Raw genomic sequence first — 25,706 nt, 5'->3', positions numbered from 1 at the left:
ACGATGTTACCATTCACTGGGTCCCTGCGCACTGCGGTATCCCCGGAAACGAGAAGGCTCATAGACTGGCACGCGCTCATCTTTCTACCGCGCTAGCCAGAGCCTCCGATAATCCTTATCCTCTCCTAGCTACCACACCTGAGGTAGCAGACCCAATGGCAGACAAGCATGCGACCAAACAACGACTTGCCGCCTACCTCGCAGCAGTGGGCAATCCACTCTCTATACCATCACTTCCACCGAAGGTATTCACACGGCGAGAGTCAGTCTTGCTTCGGAGAATCCAGACAAGCACCCTCCTTACTCCTCACTTGTTGAACCGTTTCCACAAGGGTGGCACACCACCACCACTAAGTGGGTTCTGTTCCATGTGGGCACGTGCTGATCTAAACCACCTTTATTGGGAGTGCCCCCTCTACATCCCACCAAGGCTTCGTGCCCTGGCCACCATACAGCGGGGACCCTGGCCTACTTCTCTCCGGACTTGGGCTTGCCCAGATACCACGTCTCCAGACCATGCCATCGAGTTCTGGCGAGCCCTGCTGCTGTTCCTTCAGGACCCTGCAGCACCACCCATCGGCGATCGGCTCCGCGACAGCCACAAGCGTCATGCCGCCCCCACTTAGCTGCCTCCAGGACGCTCATTAATAAAATGGAGGCAGCCTTACCCTTCCCCTTTTCCAACAACACCCCTACTCTTTCCAACGCAGCGTCTTCGACGCATTTTAATGTGGAATAAACGTGGTTCCATTCATTCCCATAGTGGGTTTGTGCCATTGCTTGAGGCTTCTTCATCATCATCGTAACCTCGTGCCACGAGATTCACTACAACGGCTTCGACGCTCGCGTCTCTCGGCCCCTCAACTCCCAGTCCCGACGAGGCTCGAGCTTCTCCTCTGCCTGACTCCGCCTTGAAGTAGACATGGCTGACGCAAAAGGTGAGTGCGGAGCATTTGTTCTTCTCACGTGGCAGCTGGTCAGATGCCTCAGCACCTCATTCATTCAGTGTTGGAAATTTCGTGCCACAGTTTCACGCGGCACGATGCAGCTCGACCTTTGTGCGAGAGGGCATCGGCCATGTTGCGTTCGGTGCGCCGGTTCTCGTTCAGTCACGTTAGCTATGCGGACCCCACGGGATCACCGAGTACCGCCTCTCGGAACGTAGGACTCTTAAAAATGGTGTACAGCCTTTGGGGCGTCTCTTGTCTTCACGACAATAATAGATCTTCAAGAGATTCACTTACCCAACGTCTCTTTCTGGCCCTGTGTAATCAATATGTCGACGCCCACGACGTACAATTTAAAGCAAGACAAGCTGTGAACCTTATTTTTTTATAGCTCGCGCAAACCAGCCTTAAAGTGTACTCTTCAGCTATCAAGTTAGCAATTATAATCTTTATTTACAGCTTCTACTCCCAACCTTTCTAAAAAAAGCTGCAACAAAGACACCGAAGCTGAAGGGACCGCTATGACGGCGGTCCGAAGAGCCAGAAGAAACTGCATGGTTGACGTTACGCATCCGTCGTGGTTCGCATTCATCAACGCCAACCACAGGCTAGCCCAATTTATCTCTACGTAGTATTTGCTCCACAATCAAATACTCTAGGGAACATGTTACAATCGCCCATGGTGGCTAGCCAATGTTCGAGGTACTTTTACTTAGTAGGCGTAACTTGAGACTGTCACCACTTCTCAGATATCCCACAGCGGACATGCGCCGAAGAACGCCGACAATGCGCTAAGTACATTCTCAGAAATCCTTGCTTTCGCTGTGCAGGACTCGACTGTGTTAAACACTGATGTATTTCGTGGCAGCTTTCGAGGATTAACACCTGCAAACGTGGTAACAGCAGGGGTGTACCTACTATGTGGTTATGCTTTGAGTACCCAACACCTTCAGTCCCACTGTGGAAACCCGTGCCAAAAATTGAAAACATGACTGCCCAACACTCGAAGCTAATTACTTGGCTTCCTCCGGCACGTGTATCGCGAGAAATGTGGTCTTTTCTTCTACTCACAATACTGCGATTCCGTTTATATGAATAGGTCTCCGCCGAAACGCGGCAAGTTAATTATGGTAAAATGCAGCTCGAATAAACATTCGCTTTCCTGCAGACCTAAAATGCAGTTCACTTAGCGGCATGGGCAATGCTGCACCAGCCTGTCGATCAATCGTGGTACTACCCTTCGGAGAGTTCATTCGTCGAAAGTGAACAATGAACAGATGAAAGAGCGAGAATAGTGAAGTGCCTGGGACATTATCAAATAAGGCTGCATTTATTGATTGTAAGGAAAAAAGGAACGAGGAAAACCGATTAGGTTTCACGTCCCAGAGCAAAACGCTGCTATTTGAAAGGAGCCGTAGCTGGTTTGCTCATAGGTAAGTGGGATGAGGTGGGCCTTTGCACTCCTTTTGATACCTTGGGGTTGTATAAATGAATTGCCCTGACGTCGTCATTGGCGACATGTGGGCGAACAAGCACAATAAGCAGCTGTGTCTGTGACATCATGCGCCACACAGCTGTCTATATTGTCCGACCGAAGCACGGTGCAAAAGCGTTTATTTTTGCGTCCAAGATCGGGTCAATATTCGGGCACTCGGGTCTACGACCGAGCCCCGACATCTTTCTCAGCATAGGAAAGCTGCAGCTTTCCTCTTGCAGCTTTAAAACCAGCGCTGCAAGTTACTGACGCTTTTACTTTGTGGCTGCTTCTTTGCGTGTTCAGGTAATGACGACCTGAAGCAGCAGCAGCAACACCAGGAGGACCCAGATCCCGAGAATCGCTACGCATACGGCTGGTACCAGCCCTACAACCCCGAGAACGAAGTGGCACCCATTGTTGAAGCCCAGAAAGAAGGTAAGGGTCCAAGGGGGATGTCGTTGCTGGCTGAACCTTTTCAAAAAGGACAATGGACACTTCCTGCTTGAACTGTTGTGGTCGAGTGTAAAGCACACCTCATACTTCTGTACTCACGCGTACTCACGTAATGTGAATCTAAGTAAGTCGTTCTGCATGCAGCCTGTTAAAAGAATATCGTGGTGGTTAGACGAATTCGTAGTGCCAGTAAGCAAATAACCTCTTCTAAAAGCCTGGCAAACAATTGGCCCGCTTTCTATTGCCTCTGTGCATGAGGAAGACGTGAAGCTGTAGTGGTCTATGCAGTGCGAAGAGTGTTCTTCGGCAGAAACAAAACATTGCGGAGAGTACTTCTACATAGGAATGATGTGTAATATAGAGCACGAAATAGCATGGCATAGTGCTTGGCACCACGTCGATTTGCTAGGCTGTGACGCGGCTATAAACCAACATTGTTTTGATACGAGACACGCAAGCGCTTGGTAGTTCTTGGGTACAATGATGACCTGCGAACAGTTCATATTCATAGCAGACACGCCAGCGCTTGGTAGTAATATAGGTAGCATGCTGACTTACAAACCCTCTAGCAATATCAGACAAGCAAGAGCATGGTAGTTTTCGATACCATGCTGACTTGCGAACGGTCAAGGGATGCCAACCAAACGCACGCGTAGTAGCGCTTCACCCCTTGCAAACTTGCAAGTGCTGTGGTGATAGCTCACACCTGACTTATTATTGAAGCCCGTCACTGACAGTGGCCCATTACCAGTGCCGTTCTTAGGGGGAGTTGGAACTTCCGAGTGAGTAATCGTCTTTACCGTAATGAAAACAGCGTGAAATAGGTGCACACTGTCAGGAAAGCAACCGTTCATCTTATAGAGAGACACTGTTACTCCATTTTGATGCGCGGACAAATTCATTCCTCGGATGGATCTTCCGTTTGGGTCAGGGTGAGGCGGCGTGAGTGTAACTTCGACGAAAAAAAAAGGCATTACCCGGTTAACCAAGTTTCTTGTCTTTTTTTTTTGCTGCTTGCGCCCAGGTTCCCCCGGGGCTCAGAGCAGTCACGTGTCCACTTTACGTAAGTTGAAGCGCCAATCTGCTTTAGCCTATATGTGGGTGAGCGTGCTTCGTGTCCTGTAGTGGGTGGCCTAAGTCCCGCTCAGAAAGGATATTGCGAACCCTTAAACGAAGCTCGCTTAAAGAGTCGGCGCACTTGGCGTATCTTGCTCTTTCCTTTTACCTGTTTTGTGATTTTACAGAAAGTGTGTACGGGCTAATTATATGCAGATTGTTTGCAAGCCCTGATTTTTGTATATGGTGGCGCCTTCGCGATGGGAAAGCGCCAGTGTAATAACTATAAGGCCATGAAAGAACTATATTTTTATGTTTGCTACAGATGCCTACGCAATCACCAAATGATTTCGGAAAAGCAATTCTTTGTTTGGTTGGATGTATTGGGCCCTTGGGAACTGCTCCAAATACAGGGTTTAACAGAAGCGGCCTATAGATGCCAACTGGGTGCGTGGAGACTTCTTACGGAAAGTTTTTTTTTTCTGCGCAATGAGAAGTTAAAGGACTAATCTAGGACTAATCTAAGGAGATACATCTGCCGAACAATATGGCCGACCTAATATACTATGAAGGCTTAGCCCAATGCCAAACCCGTGCTTCAAGCGTTTCTGAACATTGCCTTCCCACAATCAAATGTGAGCAATATACACTTCTTATTGTCTGGTAGTATTCAAATGTCGTCGAATATTGTGTTGGCCTACTTACATATCGTACAACAGACCACCCAGGAGATCAGCTTTTGTTTGCCTCCCTAAACGTTTTCGACCACCGTGATTTTGCAAATCAGTCATGAGTGCCTAAATAACTGACGCACGCAAAAAAGTGGAACATCTCTAGTGCAGTTCATTGCCTGATACTTAAGGCAGTCAATTTATACGACATACGCTATTAGACGTCAGACGTCAGTGAATAAAGCGAACGCAATTAAGCAACTGCTGTCAAGGCTACGCTTTACATAGTGCGACTTGTTCTTTTTTGTAACTTGGGGCGTTGGTTTCCCTCTTGGAGCTCTCGTCGTCGACATTCTGGGAAAACCTTTTGACGGAGTGTGACGTACCGGGCTCGTAGTGCTTGCATTCGCTCCTTTCGGGGCATCTGCGATTTGCCCGTAGCCGTCAGTCGGGCTCTGCTCGCTTCGTCCAATGCCGAACCATTCTCTTCTCAATTATCCCGCTGACATAACCGGCTGGGAACACATCGGCGCACGTGAACTCACGACGAGCCGCGGGGATTGTGTGGCTGATTGAGTGGCGGAACGCTGTTGGCGCTGGCCTCACGCGGGCTCCTTTTTGCGGTAAAGTGAGGGAAACAATGAAGCATGTTTTATCAGAATGTCAAGACATACGCCCACTATCGATTTAGGCGCCTCTGGCCGCCTTGAAGCCCATGGGCTCAGCGAGAGCAGGGGAAAAGTAAACATATCTGTAACAGAGAATAGTAAGACGTGTTTGGAAGATTGGTCGAAGAAAAGTAGGGACACGGCAAACAACGGAGGCGTACAAAAACAAAGTTTCATTACGGGAATTATTCGTTTTCTTACTTTTCCTTTCTTTCTTTTATGACATAGGTAGCGCATCGGGAAATATAATAAGATTGGTGGCGCAACCTACTGCCCCGTTCTGAAGGAGATGCTCCTAGCATCCATCCATCCATCCATCCATCCATCCATCCATCCATCCATCCATCCATCCATCCATCCATCCATCCATCCATCCATCCGTCCATCCATCCATCCGTCCGTCCATCCATCCGTCCGTCCGTCCGTCCGTCCGTCCGTCCGTCCGTCCGTCCGTCCGTCCGTCCGTCCGTCCGTCCGTCCGTCCGTCCGTCCGTCCGTCCGTCCATCCATCCATCCATCCATCCATCCATCCATCCATCCATCCATCCATCCATCCATCCATCCATCCATCCATCCATCCATCCATCCATCCATCCATCCATCCATCCATCCATCCATCCATCCATCCACGCTAGTACGGCGCTACAGAAACTGGTGTTCGCGGTTAAAATGATTTCTGGCATGGTCAAAAGTTATCCGCAATTTGAACAGTTATTGCTAGACCACCTTGACGACCCTGCATGACATCTTTCACATTACGTTTCATATTCCTTTACAGGAGGTGACCGGTAAGTGAACACTTTATATTGCATCGGGTATTGTATCCCAATTGGCCAAAGCGCGCAGTTTGTGTTCCCTGCCACATTTAATCTGCAGAAGTATTGAAGCTAGCAGCATCAAGAGATATTTGTCCATAACATGTATTAAACAGTAGATTATTATCCCGCCAGTTGTCCCTCATTACCGAAGGCAGTTTCTATGAGAAGTTAATACATGGAACGACATCGCATTTCGATCGAAGTATTTGAGAGGACATTTTTAGGAACTAGTACATATAGCATATTGATTCCCGCTAAGATCACACGCCTTTGGCACTGACTATCTTCGTTTCCGAAATTGAAGCGTTCCGGCTGCAGTAACTTTCCTAAATATTTGTTGTGAGTATCGTACTATAGTTAAGCAGAAAATGATATCACAGGGAATAAGGATAGCCTCTAATGCGAAATTTGAGCGCACCTCTACGCGTCAAAAGAGTATGTGTGTCAATATTATTATATTATTATTATATGGGCATACGGCTTATATTAGAAGATGATAAGATAAGGTGGAAGCTTGGACGAGTTGGTGATTAAATATTGACATGTTAGCACAGCGCAAGGCACGATGACTGAAGAAGAACAAAATACAGGCGGCGACTTCAACTGATTATTACTTGCGAAATCGCCAGAGCTATATACATCAGCAAAGGTAATGAAAAAAAAACTTTTGCATTAAGTGCCCTACTGCATCTCAGCCAGAGACTTGATTTCGTTTTTTGTGAGGGCAATCGAGGGCATGCTGATGCAAAGGTCGCCCAGCCGCTGTATCTTGCCAGCCTCGATGATTTCACGTGTAAGCTGTTCTCGGTGTTTGGAAATGATGACGCAGTTTTCAAATTCAAGGTCACAATAGCATCCTCTACAATGAATGCCGTTGCAAGGTCATCTTGGCATTCACTGCAGACAATTCAAATCTTAACATATAGCTGATTGGCTCCATCACATACAAAAACGTATCGCATTGACTAGTCTAATACAGCAGTCACACTTTCGCTTTCGTAGACCATTGAGATCAACTGCCATTGAAAGGCTCGTCTCATCTGTTTTCTTGTGCGAAGCCGTGGCAGGATGGTAATGAGGCTCACTGATTGTGTTCTTTCATTTCAATGGGGATTGAAAGCGAGAGTTTGACTGCAAACACGGGCCATGTGATGAACTTCTGACATCTTTGATTTTTCCGCTGACTGATGTGGCTTTCTTGCGTGGACAGCGCTCCACAGGACGTGATTCTCGTTTGCTAGTTAGTATCACAAATCACAAATAAAGAGTTACTTTCTATTGATTCTAGTAATTTATCTGCTACGCTTAGCAGCCGATCCCAGCTATAACTGGGCAAGCGAGGCATCGGGCAAAAAAGAACGCACAAAAAGACAAAGTCATCAATGCAAAATGGTACCCTTTTCGTCGTGTGTACTACACTTGTGTTTCACCAATTTCAGGTCGCACAGCAGCAACTGGGCCGCGGTGTGCGGTTTTTTGACGCTTCTCGGGTTATTGATAATCATCATTATGGTCGTACTTCTGTCCTTAGGAGGTGAGATTTCACATGCCACATGTACTTAGTATGTAGAGGAAGACGCTTAGGAGGGTGTCTATATTCACTGCAGTATAGTGTTTTCTGGTATGTTTACACATGACGAAAAAAAAGGAAACGGGAGGGAAATCAGGATGGTTGCGGTCGTTCCTCCAACGTGTACTGAGACCCCCACCCCTTTTCTTTTCAGCGTCTCTAAAAGGAGTTCACGTCCTTAAAAGCCACAGTTAAGATAATGGACACCGTTATGGCAGAACTCTGCCACTTGATTTTGACTAGCATTCTTTATCAAAGCTGGGCGTGACTTGCGTATCGCGAGAAATGATAAAATGATACGAATGCTTGAAAATTGCATATTAAGTTTCCGTTAATGTATTTCTATCTGAATGCGAAATCACTTCACGAAAAAACACGCAGGTACTCTAAAGATTTGTTGCATCAGCCAAGGGGCTGAAATATTTCACGGAAATTCCGTGATATTGTGGAACAGTATCCGCGGAACTCGTATCACCTGCTTTAAATGTGCGCTTCAGATATCTATGAATGTGTAAAGAGTAAGGCGCAATAGAGAAGTACAGTAGAAAAAAACAAAGGACAGGACCGGAACCTGCTTTGTTTTCTTTTTCTGTCCTGGTCTATTGCGCCTTGCTCTTTACACTTTCAAGCATGAACCAACTAGCCCAAGGAAGAGTTTTACTTCAGCTATCTATACTTGCCACCGGAACAAGCGAACAAAAAGCAAATGATTGAAGGTCGTTCGAAATTCATCTGCAATGCCCCTCACGTGGTTCCAGCGCGCCTCGCCATTGGTCTAAGGCTCACTTCGCAGGGACGTCATCAGCTCTGTTATTTCCACATGGCGAACTCTCGACCGTCTCCGTAATCTTGACGAGTCTAAATAGGGGCGCTACGCCGAAGAGGCCGTCGCATAAGCGTGGCCGGTCCCTCCGTTTGTGGACGTCTCAGGCCAGCAGATAAGCAGTCCGATCCATCGGCGATGCAGATTTCGCCACCAAGCATTGCGCGCTGAATCCTCGGACACGCAGCTAAGCCTTTTGAGCATCGGTTCTTCGCAATTTGTGACCAAGCACACTGCCCACGCACTCCTCGGACCCGCGGCTAAGCATTTCGCACATCGGCGCCTGAGATCGTCACTTTGCAGGTCATGACATTTTCGCTTTATCAGCTTGACTTCTAAATTTATAATGTGGGTCTTCGGTGACCCTAAAACTCTACACGATGCAAAAGTAACGTAAAAAGAAGGCAATCCAGACATTGTGCTGCAAAAGCAAGAATGCCACAACCGTTAGTACAGGTTCAGCTATGCCATCAATATACAACGATACTTCCATTATATTATTTAGGCCTTTCAGGGCCTCCAGAACATACAAAGAAACGATAATTGGGGTGAATAAAATGTGCTAAAGCTATCAATCTCAAACTTGTATCGAAGCATCAAGGAGAAATGCTGGGCATGTGTGCCAATTTTCATCAACATGCGTAAAAAAATACGACAGTTGGTTCTCAGAACCACGTTCTCCATTTAATGTGCGCTGTAATCTCAACAAACCACAGTATTCGGTTACAACGACGAAAGACTGGGCAAGTTTGTAGGGATTTATGGTACGGAAATGCAAGCCTGAAAAACACGAACAGAATTATCAAGGAGAAACGACACAAACGCCACCAGCGTTTGGGTTTTCGCGCCAATAATTGCGTATGTGTTTGCGCTCGTAAATTTCAGGGACACGAATCGGCGTCCGTGTTTTTTAACGCCCATCATTCCGCACCAAGTTCACCGGTGTGCCATTCGGCGAAATGCAGCCGCTGCTGGCAATGACTGAACCCGTGTCCTTGTTGTTATAGAAGCAATGCCATATTTATCGAGCATACCGCCACTACAACGTCACTTTCCGCCCGGCCTCGTGCTGCGAGTTCGAAATAGCGTACCTATTCGGTTCCTAGCCGCGACGACCACGTTTATATGAAGGCGACACGCACAACTGCTCGCCCAATTAAATTTAGTTGCAGGCTGAAAAACCGCACGTGAAAGGTAGCAACCTGGCAACCAAGTTAAGCGAGTAGCACTCTCCTGCGGATTAAGATGCACCTGGAGGCCGGCGAAAAGTTGTGGGGGTCGTCGCGTGCTTGGTACGGCAATTCAGGTGGCCTTCCGTGTGGTTTCGCTGGAAGTGCAGCGTAGTGTTTGCGTTGATTTCCAATGTTGTTGTTCTTTTGCCACACAACCCCAAGCACTATTTTGCTCAGAGCACTAGCGCTGTGTTCCGGCTTGTTCCGGCTTCTTTACTCTAGGCGCCATCGCTCCGGATAGTTTTGTCCCACTGCATGCGCTTTCCACCAAACAAACTCGGCAAGGCTCACGGCCCTAAGGTGGCGCCTTCAGTTGGTTATCTAGCCGGTGATGCAAGGGAGTCCTTTGATATCTACTGTGCAGTCAAGCTGAAAAACTGGAGCAACGCCAAACAATGAAAGACAAGACGCGAGAGCATCGGTGGCGCACACACTTTGTAGTGCGTGGTCTAAAACAAGACACGCAGTGTGGTTCAAACGAACGGCAATTCCGGCAACTGTGCTTACGAACCTTACCGCACCAAGCTCCGGGGTATAAGGCACGTCTGCTTGGGAGGCTTTGTCTGAAAGAGGTGTCTGAGGATGACAGCCGTGTGCGCTGTTCATCGCTGTTACTAGCTTCACCTTTTTAGATTCGGGATAGACCTCTGCAATGCCACACTGAGCTTCCTGTTGAAGCAGATATCGGTGAATGCTTTTGGTGCCGCGACCAAAATCATTGTGCTTGCCTCCCCATAATTCTCTGTGCTGCTGATCATGTTTATGTTTTCATGGCACAGCTCGTGAGGATAAACAGTAGCTCACGCGAATTTAGTATTGTCTCTTAAGTTGCGTGACCTGGTAATCTTGTGTGTCTTGAAGTTCTTAAGAAAGAACAGGAAGATGTGAGCTGGCAGTGCTTTCAAGATAACATTCGCGAAGCCTGAAGCCGCGAATGATGAGGCATTTTTCGGGGACTTTTCAGGTTTCTCGCCTAAATCCATCATGCTTCATCGTAACCAAACCAGCCTCCGTAAGGGAGCACTGTGAAGGTTCGGTTTGGCGTCATTATTATGAGCCGAGAAGGCCCTACCGCTGGTCTTGCAGGAAGCGTTCTTGAGGCGCTCACATTTGCGGACCCAACGCTGTGTCAAGTACACCTAAGTTAGGACATCTAAAGAGTAAAAGAAAGCACAGAGTAAATCTTTCACACCAGCGAATTAAGAACAGGAGGGACCAAGTTCCTAATCGTAACATTTTAGCATTTGTCAGTTGCGAGTAAATTTGTGTCTAAGCTGCGAATGAATAAGCGCATTACTAATGTTTCATTTCCAAGCGTTTTTTTCGTACGCAGGACTACCCAGTAAAGAAATACCATGTGCGCCGATCCATAGTTTTATATTCATGTGTTCCCGTTGTAGCGACAATGAAGAGTCAAGCACATATCAGTTTTCATAGCTATATGATTATATGATCGCATACGTCCATAGCCACATACGGATGTAGGTAGGACATATCGGGCACACGGGTTGTTCGCAATAGAAATAGGTGGTACGTATTCCTTGATAAAACGTTGTTGTTGCATGCGTATTACCGGTGCGCCTCGACTCAAATTTCTTGGATGCCACAGAGTACGGAGCTCTCATGCAAGCGCTTGAATGTACGCTTCCCACCACATAGTGCCACTCCTCGCGCCAAAAGGACACGACGCTTCGAATTGTTTACGAAGAGTAGTAGGTATATAGAACAGCACGCCTTCAATCCAGTGCATTCGAGTAGACGCCGGGAGCTTCTAGTTGCGAGGCGTTCCCTCAGAAAGGGCCGTCGAGAGTCACAAAGCCGATTAAACACATTACTTGAAGGGTGGCGCTGCCCCGGACTATGCTGTGTCAGAATGGAGTGCCAAGTGAACAACCATTCAACAGTTAAAGTGGTTATACCACGAATCCTACACCTTTCTTTTCTTCTACAATTTTTCTTTTCAAGCTGAGAAAAATGAAACACGAAAGTCTCACTTTTGAGACGTTTATCTCACTCATTAATTTGCGACGGTGCGGAAATAAGCAGTTCTAATCGCCGTCTCTATCTAGCGATGGGTACGGATTTCACAGGCTGCATTGAAAAGATGCTTGTGTTAGTCATTAGAAATCTGGAGCGTAAGTTATACAAACGTGATCATTTCGCATTTTTTAGACAGTGAGATGGAGGAAGAAGAAGGTGCGCCAGGTCGATCTGGAGGTGGACCATCTGGAGGTGGACCATCTGGAGGTGGACCATCTGGAGGTGGGACCAACGGAGGTGGGACCAACGGAGGTGGGACCAGCGTAGGTGGAGCAACCAACGTGTCGTTGGTGAGTTTAGCTTTGATATAGCCTCAAAGTAAATTCCCTTCAAACGTCAACTGCCAGTAGCCTTTAAAAAGAGCTGGCGGTTTTGCTCAAATGGCGAAGCGTTTAAAGCGATAGCAAGGCATATCTTGGAGAAGTCAGTCGTTCAGCTGGCTAAGACAGACGGAAGCCTATCGAAATAAAGCTGAGCCAAAACACCAGTTTGTTGGCTGGAACTCTTAGCTTCGACTCACTGGAACGCGCGAAAGGTCTTTTCAGATCATCATAAACCTTTTAAGTCTACTGATAGACCACCTTCTTTTGCAAACTACTTTAAGGCATTTAGAAAATCAGATGTTGATAGGCCACGCAAAGGGCTTGTTTAGGTTCTTGCGAAGGCTATTTCTACACCAATCTTCTGAAAACGTTCTTAACACCCATTGTAGATTACTTAAAATGTATAATTAGGCCGGGCATTAGCTGACATGTACGTCGTTTTATGTAGTAAATGGTGTGACGGAGAACCCTTTGGCTAGCTGAGATTATAGTATAGCAAATAAAAATCCAGCAACCGAACAACAAACGACGATATCGGAATCTCTGTTCCCGTATGGGAACCCTCTTTACACAGCACAAGAACGAAATGGCCATCACTGAAACAGTTACCGTAATCTTTAATATGTGAAGAAGTGACTTCGCATAGATGGCGTGAGGAAAGCAGTCCATTATTTCAAGGTTGTGGCCAGTAGTTCGAACGATTAGTGATACCCTACGGCTGGTGTAGTGTGCAAAATACCATGCCCAGATTGCAAAGTTCTGTATGTAGATGAGACTGCAAATCTAAACAAATGTATGAAGCAGTTCTAGAATGACGTCAACAAGAGAAACACGTCGACAAATGCCTCAGCAGAGGATGTCGAAGCACCTGGAAACAAAATTATGTGCGCCCAACAACACGCCCAGGATGGCGTGTTGGTGACAGACCGCAATGTGTCATCACCGCCTCATATAAACTCCCTCTTCATGGAGACTACTGGCAACACCCTTAACAGAGGTCGCGACTTTATATTGGCACCTGCACGACTCATAGCTTTGCACTTCTGGCTACGAGATCAGCGAAAGCAGGGTTTCGAGAGCACCCATGGTAGCTTTTGAAATATCAATCTCATACCCTTGTAGTACAGGTACATTAGTAATTGTAATCTTAAAATAGTATAGTAATTGCGTAAACTGAACGACCGCTAATGACTTATCTGTTGCACCTAATGGAATAGTCTTCTTATGTGGCGGGACGCCTAATAATCACGCTGCTTAAGCACTCCACGGCCACGCGCCCTCCCCCGTTTCCTCCCCCGCCCCCTTTCGAGGAGCCAGGAAAAAATTATCTACGTATTAGAAAACAATTATGCACATCCAGTGCACACTGCGGCATCTGCGCGAAGCAAAGCTTCCGGGAAGCGGCCAGTTAAACGCTTCAAATTTACCCATTTCACTTCCGCGTCATTGGCGTAAAGGAGACTGGCTCGCGCGCAAGTGTTATCGTAAACTCGGGCTGCGCAATGCCACAGACGCGGCCATTATCTCAAAGAGCTATAGTTGGTAATTATCTCAAAAAGCTGGTGTTGTCTCGCGGTTCGAAGTTGGGGCTGCTGCGCTGGGCGACCGACGTTAGATGCCACCATCGGGCACGTCATTCATTCTTTCATTTAAAGCTGTGATCTATTGGTAAGACAGCAGCAGCAGCAGCAGCGCCCAGGAGTCACGGTCAGGACATTCAGGCAGAGTTCGCGAGTAAAGCTTCACTTAAAAAATAAGAAAGAGAAAAAAAAGGGACATAGTTCCTTGATTTTCGGTGTTCTTTGGTCGAATTCGTGAGGGTTGTTGGAATCCATATTTATAAGGCACTTTTAAGGCATCCGTCAGGAGGAGAATAAATGTTACCGTTAACCTCTCCATAGGTTGTTCCTGAGGCACCGACACCACCATCCGTTAAAAAGGCGACTCGGAGACCAAGTGAGCCATTCAGACTATCTTGTGACGATCGGGAATTCGGTGTTTGTTGAAGAGGTTGATTGCTAGCTTTCGTAGAACGGTTTCAACCGTTACGTGGTATTTAAAGAAAGAAAATCACCGTAGCGCTACTGTTGTCTTTCTCATTCCGCTAACTTTTCACGCACTGTGTATATTGCAATTTGACGAGCTAGTTTGGTAGAGGCTGGCAGTACAGGCCATTTCAGGTAGCGTCTTCCAAGCCTTAGAAAATGCCAGTGGGCACTACAAGGATGTGATCAATTCAGCATTGTCCACTGCCTCTTGAGACATCCAAGCAACTTTGACTATGGAGTTAGCTCTATATTTAGAAAGTATGCAATATAGAAGATATTGGATTAAGCAGAAGATTTTCAAGGGGACAGTGGTATAAATATTCGATTGGTTGTTTTACATGACAAAATATTTATATTAAATAATGACATGTAAAGCAATGCTTTGGGTTGCTCAAGAAATAATGGCAAGTTGTTTATCTCCTCGGGACGGATATCCACAAGTTATCTAGCGGAAAACCCTATAGTTGGCCCGACAGAGCACGCGGAAGCATTGTAAAGCTAAGCGAACACATCGATTACTTCCTCAACAGAATTCAGACTGACACTTAACAGAAGACACGCACCTCTTGTGGAGCTCAAGGCGGATGTGACGCGTTCAATGCGGATGTGACAAGCCCAGAATTGCATGTAGAGCGCAGTGAGTTGTTGCAATCACACTAGTTGCTATTAGGATATAGGCGAAGAGGCCTTAAATAATCAACCAAGCGAAGCATACACTATTCTGTCTCTAGCAGCGAGCAGCCAGTTCAGTTCTGGTTCGGCCAAGTTTTAGTTTGTTCGTCCCATTCAGCATTCTTTGATGTGGCGCGCTTCCGAGTTTTTATATAGAAAGCATGTTTTCTTCTTTTTTTGCGGTCGCCACATTTGTCTTAATTTCTTACGTTGAGAATCGGAAAAATAATCGGTATTCCATTCGATATTATAATCCGTAATGTGTCGAAAGCTTATTATTGATTCTATTCGATAATTTAGCGGTTCCAAAATGCTTCTTCCTTCTCACGCCAACGCAAATCACTCGCGCCTCGCAGAACCTCCGCCGACGACACCAACGCCAACAACTCCAACAACTCCAACAACTCCAACAACTCCAACAACCCCATCAACTCCAAGAACGACGACTACGCCACCCCCTCCTCTGCTGTGCTCGGTTGGGACGCAGACGGCGATTTCCAAGATCTTCCCGCCGGAAAATTCATGCGACATCATCATATACACGCACGTGCGCGTGTTCGACAGAGCTGTGATTGGGTCCGTCAACGACATCAGCTACCAGGCATTCAGGAACGCCTGCAGCAATTACGTTGACACCTCGTGCGGTTTGTCCTTCGACAGCCGGTGAGTCGCTGACACACGCAAAGCTTGGACCATTAGTATGCTACTGAAATGACTAGTTGGAAGTGTAGCAGAGGAAACCGTCTTTATCAATAACCATCGTAAACGAACCGCTAGCTGCAACGGGTACAGTGTACACGTCACGGTCGCCAAGATTTAGACGCCACCAATTATAGAATTTATAAAGCAATCGTTTGTTGAAAGTGATCAATTAGTATAGTCGCAAAGCCAGGTGACGGCAGACGGTCGAAGTTTAGGCAAATACAAGTACTAAGCACACTTTACATTTTTGCTTAACCACCATGATTGTGGTTCCCGTTGACATTACCTCCAGAGTTCCCTCTACAAATTTTTCTGGGCTGTACTCTGTCCGAAACTGGGGTGGACAGACAGACAGACAGACAGACAGACAGACAGACAGACAGACAGACAGACAGACAGACAGACAGACAGACAGACAGACAGACAGACAGACAGACAGACAGACAGACAGACAGACAGACAGACAGACAGACAGACAGACAGACAGACAGACAGACAGACAGACAGACAGACAGACAGACAGACAGACAGACAGACAGACAGACAGACAGACAGACAGACAGACAGACAGACAGACAGACAGACAGACAGACAGACAGACAGACAGACAGACAGACAGACAGACAGACAGACAGACAGACAGACAGACAGACAGACAGACAGACAGACAGACAGACAGACAGACAGACAGACAGACAGACAGACAGACAGACAGACAGACAGACAGACAGACAGACAGACAGACAGACAGACAGACAGACAGACAGACAGACAGACAGACAGACAGACAGACAGACAGACAGACAGACAGACAGACAGACAGACAGACAGACAGACAGACAGACAGACAGACAGACAGACAGACAGACAGACAGACAGACAGACAGACAGACAGACAGACAGACAGACAGACAGACAGACAGACAGACAGACAGACAGACAGACAGACAGACAGACAGACAGACAGACAGACAGACAGACAGACAGACAGACAGACAGACAGACAGACAGACAGACAGACAGACAGACAGACAGACAGACAGACAGACAGACAGACAGACAGACAGACAGACAGACAGACAGACAGACAGACAGACAGACAGACAGACAGACAGACAGACAGACAGACAGACAGACAGACAGACAGACAGACAGACAGACAGACAGACAGACAGACAGACAGACAGACAGACAGACAGACAGACAGACAGACAGACAGACAGACAGACAGACAGACAGACAGACAGACAGACAGACAGACAGACAGACAGACAGACAGACAGACAGACAGACAGACAGACAGACAGACAGACAGACAGACAGACAGACAGACAGACAGACAGACAGACAGACAGACAGACAGACAGACAGACAGACAGACAGACAGACAGACAGACAGACAGACAGACAGACAGACAGACAGACAGACAGACAGACAGACAGACAGACAGACAGACAGACAGACAGACAGACAGACAGACAGACAGACAGACAGACAGACAGACAGACAGACAGACAGACAGACAGACAGACAGACAGACAGACAGACAGACAGACAGACAGACAGACAGACAGACAGACAGACAGACAGACAGACAGACAGACAGACAGACAGACAGACAGACAGACAGACAGACAGACAGACAGACAGACAGACGGACGGACGGACGGACGGACGGACGGACGGACGGACGGACGGACGGACGGACGGACGGACGGACGGACGGACGGACGGACGGACGGACACACACACAGACAGACAGACAGACAGACGGACAGACAGACAGACAGACAGACGGACGGACGGACAGACAGACAGACGGACAGACGGACAGACGGACAGACAGACAGACAGACAGACAGACAGACAGACAGACAGACAGACAGACGGACAGACGGACAGACGGACAGACGGACAGACAGACAGACAGACGGACGGACGGACGGACGGACGGACGGACGGACGGACGGACGGACGGATGGATGGATGGACGGACCGACGGGCGGGCGGGCGGGCGGGCGGGCGGGCGGATGGACGGATGGACGGACGGACAACCTAATAGAGCGCAACCTATCGAGCGAGCGGTCGGGTGGGCGGTAGCGATCAGGCAGGCGGTAGAGGACAGATAACATTGAGTAGTTCTTGCTATCAGTAGTTGACAGGCGATAACATTAAGTTGTTAGTGGATGAAATGCAGTACTGGAAAACGGACAAATAAATGCCCGTGCCAACATTAAGGCAGCCTACTACAGCGCACACAGGGAATTGTTATGAGATATTCTCAGAAACAAAGACGTAGATGACGATTTCGTGGATGCTGCTCAGGGAGGTATATCGACAAAACCGAGTACAAATGTATGGACAGGCCGAAAATGTAATCAAGTGATGCGCATTCAACAAAGGCTGGAGCAAGGGTGACCTGTGCCTCTACTGGTATTCACGCTTTATGTACAGGGCATAGAAATACGATTGGAAAACGGCGACTTAGGGTTTGATTTATTCTGCATATGCTATGGACAATCGGCGCAACGGAACGTCCCCGGACTTATGTTTACGGATGACATAACGGACAATATAAAATTTACCGACACTTGCGAATAGCTGTGGCAACTCAGCGACAAATCTGCGTCTTAAATTTAGCACAGAGAAATCGGGAATCATGATCTTTACTCAAGAGACGAGTAATTGCGGGGTGTCAATTCAACCGCGAGTCATAACCCATAGTTAAGCGATACAGCTACCTCGCTGCATACATAAACGAACGAAACACTTCTTACTCAGTCACCCACCAGGATAATCTGAATATTGATGGGAAGCGGAACGCAGCACTTATGAAACATAGAGCAGTTTGAGGCCACAATATATATAAGGCGGTGAGTGGAATCTCGAAATGAATAATGGTACCAGCTCTAACGTTCGCAAATGGCACTTGGTGTTTAAAATAGTATCACGTCGGGGTTGAAAATTAACCAAAGATAGCTAGGTTGGTTGGCTTTCGGAGCAAGCGGTAAAACCACAGATGATGCAGTGCAGATTGAAAAGGGTTGGGCCTGTTATGAACTCGTAGAAGTGCCGCGCAAGATTAGCTTTCAAAAAAGACTCAGGCACATGGGTGAAAATAAATGGGCCGCTTATGTTCACAAGCAGTTTTACACGAAGAGCGTGGACAAAGAATGGAGGAAAAAGTTAAGAATGCTGGGAACCAAGTACAAAAGGATAGACAGTTGGGCGACTTGGTACGGTAACATGATCTTGGCTAGTAGCGCGAAGTGAACACGGACACAGAAAGGAACAGACAGGACGAGCGCTACCAAGTACCAAGTACACGCTCAGTGCAAATGTAAGCACACAACCTGAAGTCATCAAAAAGAAAGTGGTAGAAACAGAGACAGTGAAATGGCTGCGAAGAATGGCGACAAAAGCGAGCATGGACATTTAGAAGAATACGAAGAAATGAATTGGAATGGAAAATCTGCACCATACCACGTAGGGCTGTGCCTTGCTATTTGAGGCGCCAGCTGGTTGCTTAAGGACAAACACATACTAGAGCGAATATTAGCAACTAGTGGTGGCACGCGTATGCTGAAACAAACAAAAAGAACATTCACCGACCATTACTATGCTGCCTAATGCGAAATTTGCGCGCAGCTCTACACATGTTTTCAATTCCCGATATATTGGAGCATCGCACCGAACAGCGCACCGAGTGCAGAGCCGCGATGCGCGGGACTATAAAAGACCGGCCCCCCACAGTTGCCACTTCCCTACAACTGCAGCTTATGTAACCTTAATATTTACCGGGAGACGCTCGCAGCGAACGCAATGCGTTAAGGTGAGGTTTGTGATTGCTTGTTTTGTTTCCCCCACACGGCCGATGCCACCGCTGGTGCGCATGCGCGGGCGTGAGCACCATCTGGATGTGATTCAATGTGCCTTACTTCGCCTTCCTCCTCATGCTTCAGCTGCATCCTCCTCCTCCACTTTCCTCCTCGCGTTCTCTTCGCTCTCGCCGTGTTTCACCCGGCGCTGCGCTCCGCTTTCACTCTTTCATCATTCGCTGTGCTCGTTTGCTCAGTTACGCCGAGGTACGACGCCGAGGCACGCCTAAGTTCAACGTAGGAACGGGCGCCTAAGAGCTGCGATCTGAAATACGGAGACCACTCAAATCCTGAAACAGTGGCAACTTAGAAACAGAGCCACTCTAACACGTTAGTAACATCATTGCTCCACGTGGTAAATAATTTTGCCAACCTAATATAATTACCTGGAAATTTTCCTGAACGTCAAGAAGCTGTCATAGTGTCTCTTTTCTCCAAAGGTGGTGATAGCAATGACTTGTACGAACACAAGCCATTATCGATTCTCCCTGTCTTGTTGAAAGGTACAGAAAGATTATTACACATGCGAGTGACCTCTTCTTTGACAAAGCACAACCTTCTGGCATCATTCAAATTTCGTTCCACACACACACACACGCGCACACTCACACACGCAAAGACGTTCTACTGAGAGTGCACATTTTGTGCATAAAGCTTTATTCCAGACTCCCTTGAAAGTGGCCATTAGGTGCTTGGAGTGTTTATTGATTGTCCGAAAGCTTTCTATTCGACCAATCAAAGCACAATTAATAAACTTTCGGATTATGGCTTTCAGGAAATTTTCAGAATCTTTTAAGCAGCTATCTACGATACCGCACACAACAAATGCACCTGAAAAAACTTTTAATTTCAGTTTAATAAAATAAATAAATATCGAATGCTGTAGGATAGCATCCGCGGACCTTCGCTCTTTAACGTATGCCTAAACCAACTAGTAAATATTGACAGACATAAAAGATTTATCGTATATGCTGACAATACTGGTTACATTTTTCAGATTCTCAACCGCCGGCACTGACTGCGCTGAAATCGAGCTGACGATGTACTTGAACATGCATATAAGTGCAGTTCGCTGGGCATAAATATTGCGAAAATAGAAGCTGTAATATTTCGTGCCAAAAACGAAACTACGAATGTTGACATAAACTTACTCTGAGCTGTTCTAGCATTGATGTTGTAGTTGTCATTAAGAGGCTTGGAGTTTAATTGCATGAATTCAAGTATTAGAAAGAACACGTTGAAGAGGTTTTGTCTAAATTATCACGGACAGTTGAAGCTTTATCGAGGCTGTGGTTTCTTCTCCCGTCGCACATAAAGCTTCTAGTCGATAACTCGTTCTTCTTTTCTGCTTTATCATAATGTAACCTCATATGGTGTACAGCTATCATTGCAAGCTTAAGACATTCACAGATGTGCAAGCAAGCAGTTTGAATAATCGTAAATGTCCCATATGGCTCCCACAATAACCAATTTTTGATTACTTCAGGTTGCTACCCACTTTTGACTCTTAAATCCGTTCTCATGAGCCGCTACAATGTAGGCGTTAAACATATAGACTTATTTATCCGACAATTTGCAAGTTTAAATGAACTTTTTCTCACTTTCTTATCATGGAATTACTGCGTTTAAGGCATTGTCTACAGAGATTTCATTTGTGAGAAGACTAAGTGGATGCTGCCACTTGCTGCATCCTGCGGCCTGTGTGTTTTAAACAGAGTGCAGGCCACTGTCACGCCTTTTGTGGTTTATCGCTTACAAGTCCCAGCATCGCTGTACCTTTCAATATGGATGTTGAAATAAATTAATGTTGACTGACTTTGACTTGGCTGACCAGACTTGATCTTGAGTGGAAAGCCGGGACAGTCGGGGTGACCAGTTAGGATATGAGTGACGTGGTATCGGAGTGCATCATTGCGGTGGTCACGTGGTTGAATCGGAGAGGCCTGCAAAAACAGCGCCCCCCAAACGCAGGCATCACGTGAACGTACGCGCAGCAAACTGGTCAATGATCGCTCAAGGCTTCAAGGCTACCTAGGTCGAGATGCTCGCTATGCAGTGAGCGAGAAAAGTTAAGGGAAGTGAGAAGTTTACATTTATTGTTAGAACAACAATCCTGAGTGTTGTAGGCATGCTAACAGTGGTTTCAGCCTGGTGGTTTACTTCATTGCTTTCTTTTTTTTTGCAGAATTCCATTGCGATTTTGTAGCGGTTACGGCCTTTCCTTGCTGATTCCCGCTACAGCAAAGTATGCGCCTTGCACTAGCTCATAAAAGAAAAAGAAAAGATGAACAACCCTTAATAATTGAGAAACAACTTACTGAAAACAGAGTGCACTCGGCCATGATTAGCACTTTCACTTCGGCAAAGAAGTGACTATATTCCACCTAATCTTTTTTTTAAATTTTTGCTCCGAAATGCTTATACGCGAGGTAAACTTACTTGTATCGATTTGGTCGACTCGGTACCGTGACAAAGCACACGCAAAGATTTCTTTCACATTGTTTGACGCCTCCGCACAATCAGTATAGTGAGTATACAGAGAGAAAGAGAGAGAGAGAGAACACGAAGCCACGCACGGGGCTTGTATTGCTTTTACAGTGGACACGGGGAGGAGGGGTGGCACACACGTTTTCGCCCTTTATCGCGCAATGCAGCGTGCAAACACATCTGCGGCGCCAATGAGACGCCAGCACTGCCTCAAGCCCCATAACTTTATTTATTTATTTATTTATTTATTTATTTAGCTCACAGGCTCCCGAAGGAGTATTGCGTCAGTGGAGGACACAGGGAATTAGCAAAAAGAAAGGAGTACAAAGAAATTAGGCATTGTTAGCAAGCGAACATGCATGAAAGAACAAATATCCAACAATATAAATAACGCAATAAATGAAACAAAACGACTGTGCGAAGTAGCAAAAAGGGAGTACCAAGAAATTATACGAATGGCTGGTGAAGATAAAAGAACAACTAACAACTAAACTAACAAACAAAACCAACAAAACAAACAAAACTATACAACTTCGCTAAAAGTATTTAGTTAGGTGCGCAGTAAGGTTTAGCTGTGATGAATTATGGAAATGATATACATAAGCATACCTTGAAGCATACAGGGTCAAAAATGTCAACATATGTCATTTGGTAGGTTATTCCAATGCTGAATGGTACGTCGTTACACCACGTGACAACTTGTAGATGTAGAAGGTTCGGCGTTCGAATTCCGTGTTTTTCTTTGGAGTACTTACACTAAATTAAATTTCAATAGCTGGACACTCCCCAGGCAACACTTCTAGAGATGCGCGTTCCATTCCTTTGTAGGTACCTCGAAAAGGACATGTTTCAGAACGTGGAAGTTATGGACGACCTGGACGCGTTGAAGCAGCACCACCGGGTCAACCACTACGGCATCCTGAACATCATCGCAGATTCCGCACATCTCGAAAAGCTCGCATCCGTGACCGCGACTGATACACTCAAGGTAACGGGCTTGGACGTCATTTCGGTGATCGTCACTTCGAGTAAATAAAGCTAGCAGGCAAGTTCCAAAGGGAACTTGCCTGCCAGGTTTGGCTTTACTGCCTGGCTGTGTCTTTTGCCGGATAGGCTCAGTGGGAAAGACGGTTGAGCAGGAGCTGTCAGTCAACAAAGAAGACAGATGATGCTTGTTCGCAGTCTTGAAATATTGACAACCCAATCTTCATTAAAGCCGTTCCTATCGAGAAGGTGCATCTGAAGTTTCCGTTGCTTCAAATTCAACAACGTACTTTGAAACGTTGGCCGCATATGACTCGCCTCTTTGAAGCCTTGCCTTCATACAATATGGTTTTTGAGCACTTTCTTAGGGAACATATTATGAAGCCTTTATTCGATCCATACTCATCTGACTTCTAGTACTTGCTCGGTATAGTGTCATCACCATTTTCGCTAAACTTGGTCATCGCACTCCCAGGGCAGTGAGCGAAGTTGGGTATCGTTCGTAAAACACAGTTATGAAGCTTATGATCACTGGCGTACGCAGTTTACTGCTAAAGCGTTAGTACATCCGCACACTTCCAAATTCGCCTAGGCACTGATCATGAGTTTCTCCCAATGTTAAACAAATGTAAGATGTTTTCTTTACTTCACCGAGGACACCGGAAAAACGTACTGGGAACTTCTATAAAGCATGAAAATACCCAAAACAAACAAAAAAGGCTTCACTAATTGTTTTCAAAGTCCCTAAATAGGCTGCTATCATTTTACGAAATTTTCTCAGATGCTATAAAAGATCCCTGCCCCCCCCCCCTCTTCCCTTCCTTTACTTTGGCCGTATGTGAACTATTCAGTTAAAGCTATTTTTGGACGCCGAAAAACATTCCGGGTAACGACCGTATAATATCCTGGAAGGCTTGAATAAGAACCAATTTTACTCAAAGGCTATAAATTCATCCCTACGCATTTACCTTAAAACACTGAGTTGCCGTAGTGGTCTTGAACTTGGTGTAAAGTGTAGTTATGACAAGGAAGCGGGCTGAATTTCGTGCCGCTCGTAAAACGAACGCATAATCGTAAAGCGCCGGTGAACTCGCGCATCTAATACATTGCAAATGCGGCAACTAGGCCACATATTTGGAACTTAGCCTATATTGTGCAAACTGGGAAGCAAGTTACATATTGAAATGCGAAACATCACGTCTGCCCCCTCCTCTCCTCCCCGCTGCTTTATCTGTGAACACGATTGTAAACTGAGCTAAAGAGACGAAAACTTCTCATGTCTGTTACCAGTGCGTTGCTAAATGAAATTTTAAAGGTTGACTATTATCTCTACTTGTGCTAAGAAAAACGAAAAGCAAGTCTGCAGCTTTTTTGAGCACACGACGAGAACAAAGAAAAGGCCGAGGCAAACGAGCGAGCTCGTGTGCCTCAGCCTCTTCATTGTTCTCGTCTTATGCGCAAAAAGCTGCATTCATGCCCTACCAACATGCCCAGTCAGTCACCTTTAAAAAAAACCAAGTAGTTTGATCAGGCAGAGAAAGTAGACTATAGTTACATGTATTTGTTACTATCTTGAAAATTCTTGCTACTGTTCTTTCTTCTTCTTGGCAATATTGTGCCTGAAATAAAGAAACGGGTATTCCGACCTTGCTATTATTGACAGGTAATGCGGAGGCTGCTGGGCTCAAACAGAGAACTCAACAAAGTCTTCGTGGGCGTTGGCTCCTACTTCTACAATGACAAAAATGCATGGTCGACCCTGGAGAACACTGCGCAGAACGTCGCATTGTGAGTACGCAACTTGCGGTCAACACATGCAGCCAGAGCTTTTGTAGACTGCCGCTGCAGAGATACCCGGGAAAGCCGGATACCTTATTTTACAAGCTTCGATCCGCCCGTTCTGCACTAGGCACGGCAGAGCGCATGTTCTTCACGTAAATTTTTTGTGTAGTTGCCCAACTCTGCTTCGGCAAGTTCCTTCCCCCGATGCTATGAAGCGTTTAGACGGCAAGAGCGTACCTGACTGGATAGCGACGAAGATTAAGAGAATACATGCGAGAATATAAATACGATCACTGTGGCGCGAATTAGCTTCCGAAACTTGTTAGCGTCGAATGTGTCAGACGGTGGTGTTTTAATGAATGCGTCCCCTTCCGTCGGCGTTTATTTCTTTTCGTCGGAATTTCTTCCGCCTTCGGCGTCACTCTAAACGCAAGCAGAGCAGAAAATGAAATTTAGGCGTAATCGGCGAGTTTCTTTTTGTAATTTTTATAACAACTTTGTCAACAATAGTGAATGGCCAAGGGAGACCTCAGCCCGGAGGTGACGTTATTCGTCGGGAGCACTTGCCATCGGTGGGACCCTGGCAAAGACGCATTCCCTTATCTATCGTCAACGAAACTTGTTCACTTGAAAGCACCAGTTACGCAAACAAAGGTGGCTCGGATTAGAGTCGTCAGATGATGCAAATTTCTTCTAGGAAACGTTGCTTCAAGACTAAGGTTCACATTGTTCAACCACTGTTGCTATATTCAAAGCTGCATCTACCTATGGAACGTGATCTTGGGATTTACAAAAAGGCGATTCTGTTCAGTCTACCTCTCAATCCCGAATGCGATTGAACTAATAGGCGTTTGAGGCTACTTAGCTGATAAATTAGACCCGCCATTGTGGCGCAGTTTATTTCGCGTTGCACTTCTTAAGGCCAAGAAAGCGGGATATAATTTCGGCCGCGATGACCGCCAATCGGTGGGGGCAAAGTGAAAAAAAAAGAAAGAAAATACGCCCATGTATCATGCATCGGGTGCACGATAAAGACATGCATGTGGTCAAAATTAATCCCCGATCCCCTTCCAT

At 46.4% G+C, this 25,706-nt stretch overlaps 1 protein-coding gene across 3 annotated transcripts in view; it reads left to right on the top strand.

Annotated features, from left to right (window-relative positions):
- Positions 1-816: 816 nt before the first annotated feature.
- LOC135912636 (uncharacterized) overlaps positions 817-25,706 on the top strand; it is a 38,292-nt gene continuing 13,402 nt past the window's right edge. The window contains exons 1-8 of one of the 3 annotated variants that reach the window (XM_070522284.1): positions 817-938; positions 2,728-2,859; positions 3,902-3,940; positions 11,888-12,045; positions 13,980-14,034; positions 15,155-15,461; positions 22,695-22,854; positions 24,514-24,638. In XM_070522284.1, the coding sequence (XP_070378385.1) occupies positions 923-938; positions 2,728-2,859; positions 3,902-3,940; positions 11,888-12,045; positions 13,980-14,034; positions 15,155-15,461; positions 22,695-22,854; positions 24,514-24,638 (992 nt within the window). In that variant the 5' untranslated portion in view covers positions 817-922. Of the gene's footprint in view, positions 939-2,727; positions 2,860-3,901; positions 3,941-7,532; positions 7,625-11,887; positions 12,046-13,979; positions 14,035-15,154; positions 15,462-22,694; positions 22,855-24,513; positions 24,639-25,706 lie in introns of those variants that run through there. The other 2 variants (XM_070522285.1, XM_065445124.2) reach the window with 2 other exon arrangements.

This window comes from Dermacentor albipictus, chromosome 7 (assembly GCF_038994185.2).
Source record: "Dermacentor albipictus isolate Rhodes 1998 colony chromosome 7, USDA_Dalb.pri_finalv2, whole genome shotgun sequence".
NCBI lineage: Eukaryota > Metazoa > Arthropoda > Arachnida > Ixodida > Ixodidae > Dermacentor > Dermacentor albipictus.
The sequence above is the reverse complement of the archived record's forward strand: the minus strand, read 5'-3'. Positions and strand labels throughout refer to the sequence as shown.